The following is a 389-nucleotide window of genomic DNA, read 5'->3' as shown; positions in this document are numbered from 1 at the left end:
CTTGTTTCCGTAGATGCTGTGACCATGGCATCCCAAGGCCAGGTCATTTTCTGGAGGTATGGCACTATCTGCACTTGCTTTGTCAGAGGGGAGGGAAGGAATTGCATTTTTCAGAATCTTGGGATCTATCACCCTGCTGCCAGGAGCTCTCAAGAGAGCAGTTCTTTGCAGCTTGCCTGTACTACACTCCCTCAAGCTACTTAAATACCTCTACAGCTTGTTTTATACAGTTTGTAAGGACATGTATGTATCAGACACCCATGTGCAGTCATCAGCTGTAGTCAAGTGGAGATGCATGTCCTAGAACTCTGCATTTGCTAGATTTTGCTATCCCAGGGTTGAATCCTGTGGTAGATTGGGGTGGCAATGCTTGAGGAAGGGTGTATTCC

General features: G+C 46.8%; 1 protein-coding gene across 1 annotated transcript in view; it reads left to right on the top strand.

Moving 5' to 3' along the window:
* The first annotated feature begins 24 nt into the window (after positions 1-24).
* VTCN1 (V-set domain containing T cell activation inhibitor 1) overlaps positions 25-389 on the top strand; it is an 8,522-nt gene continuing 8,157 nt past the window's right edge. Inside the window, exon 1 of the mRNA XM_005420654.2 lies at positions 25-56. Coding sequence (XP_005420711.2) covers positions 25-56 — 32 coding nt within the window. The remainder of the gene's footprint in view (positions 57-389) is intronic.

This window comes from Geospiza fortis, unplaced genomic scaffold (genome assembly GCF_000277835.1).
Source record: "Geospiza fortis unplaced genomic scaffold, GeoFor_1.0 scaffold1, whole genome shotgun sequence".
NCBI classification, from domain to species: Eukaryota; Metazoa; Chordata; class Aves; order Passeriformes; family Thraupidae; genus Geospiza; species Geospiza fortis.
The sequence above is the reverse complement of the archived record's forward strand: the minus strand, read 5'-3'. Positions and strand labels throughout refer to the sequence as shown.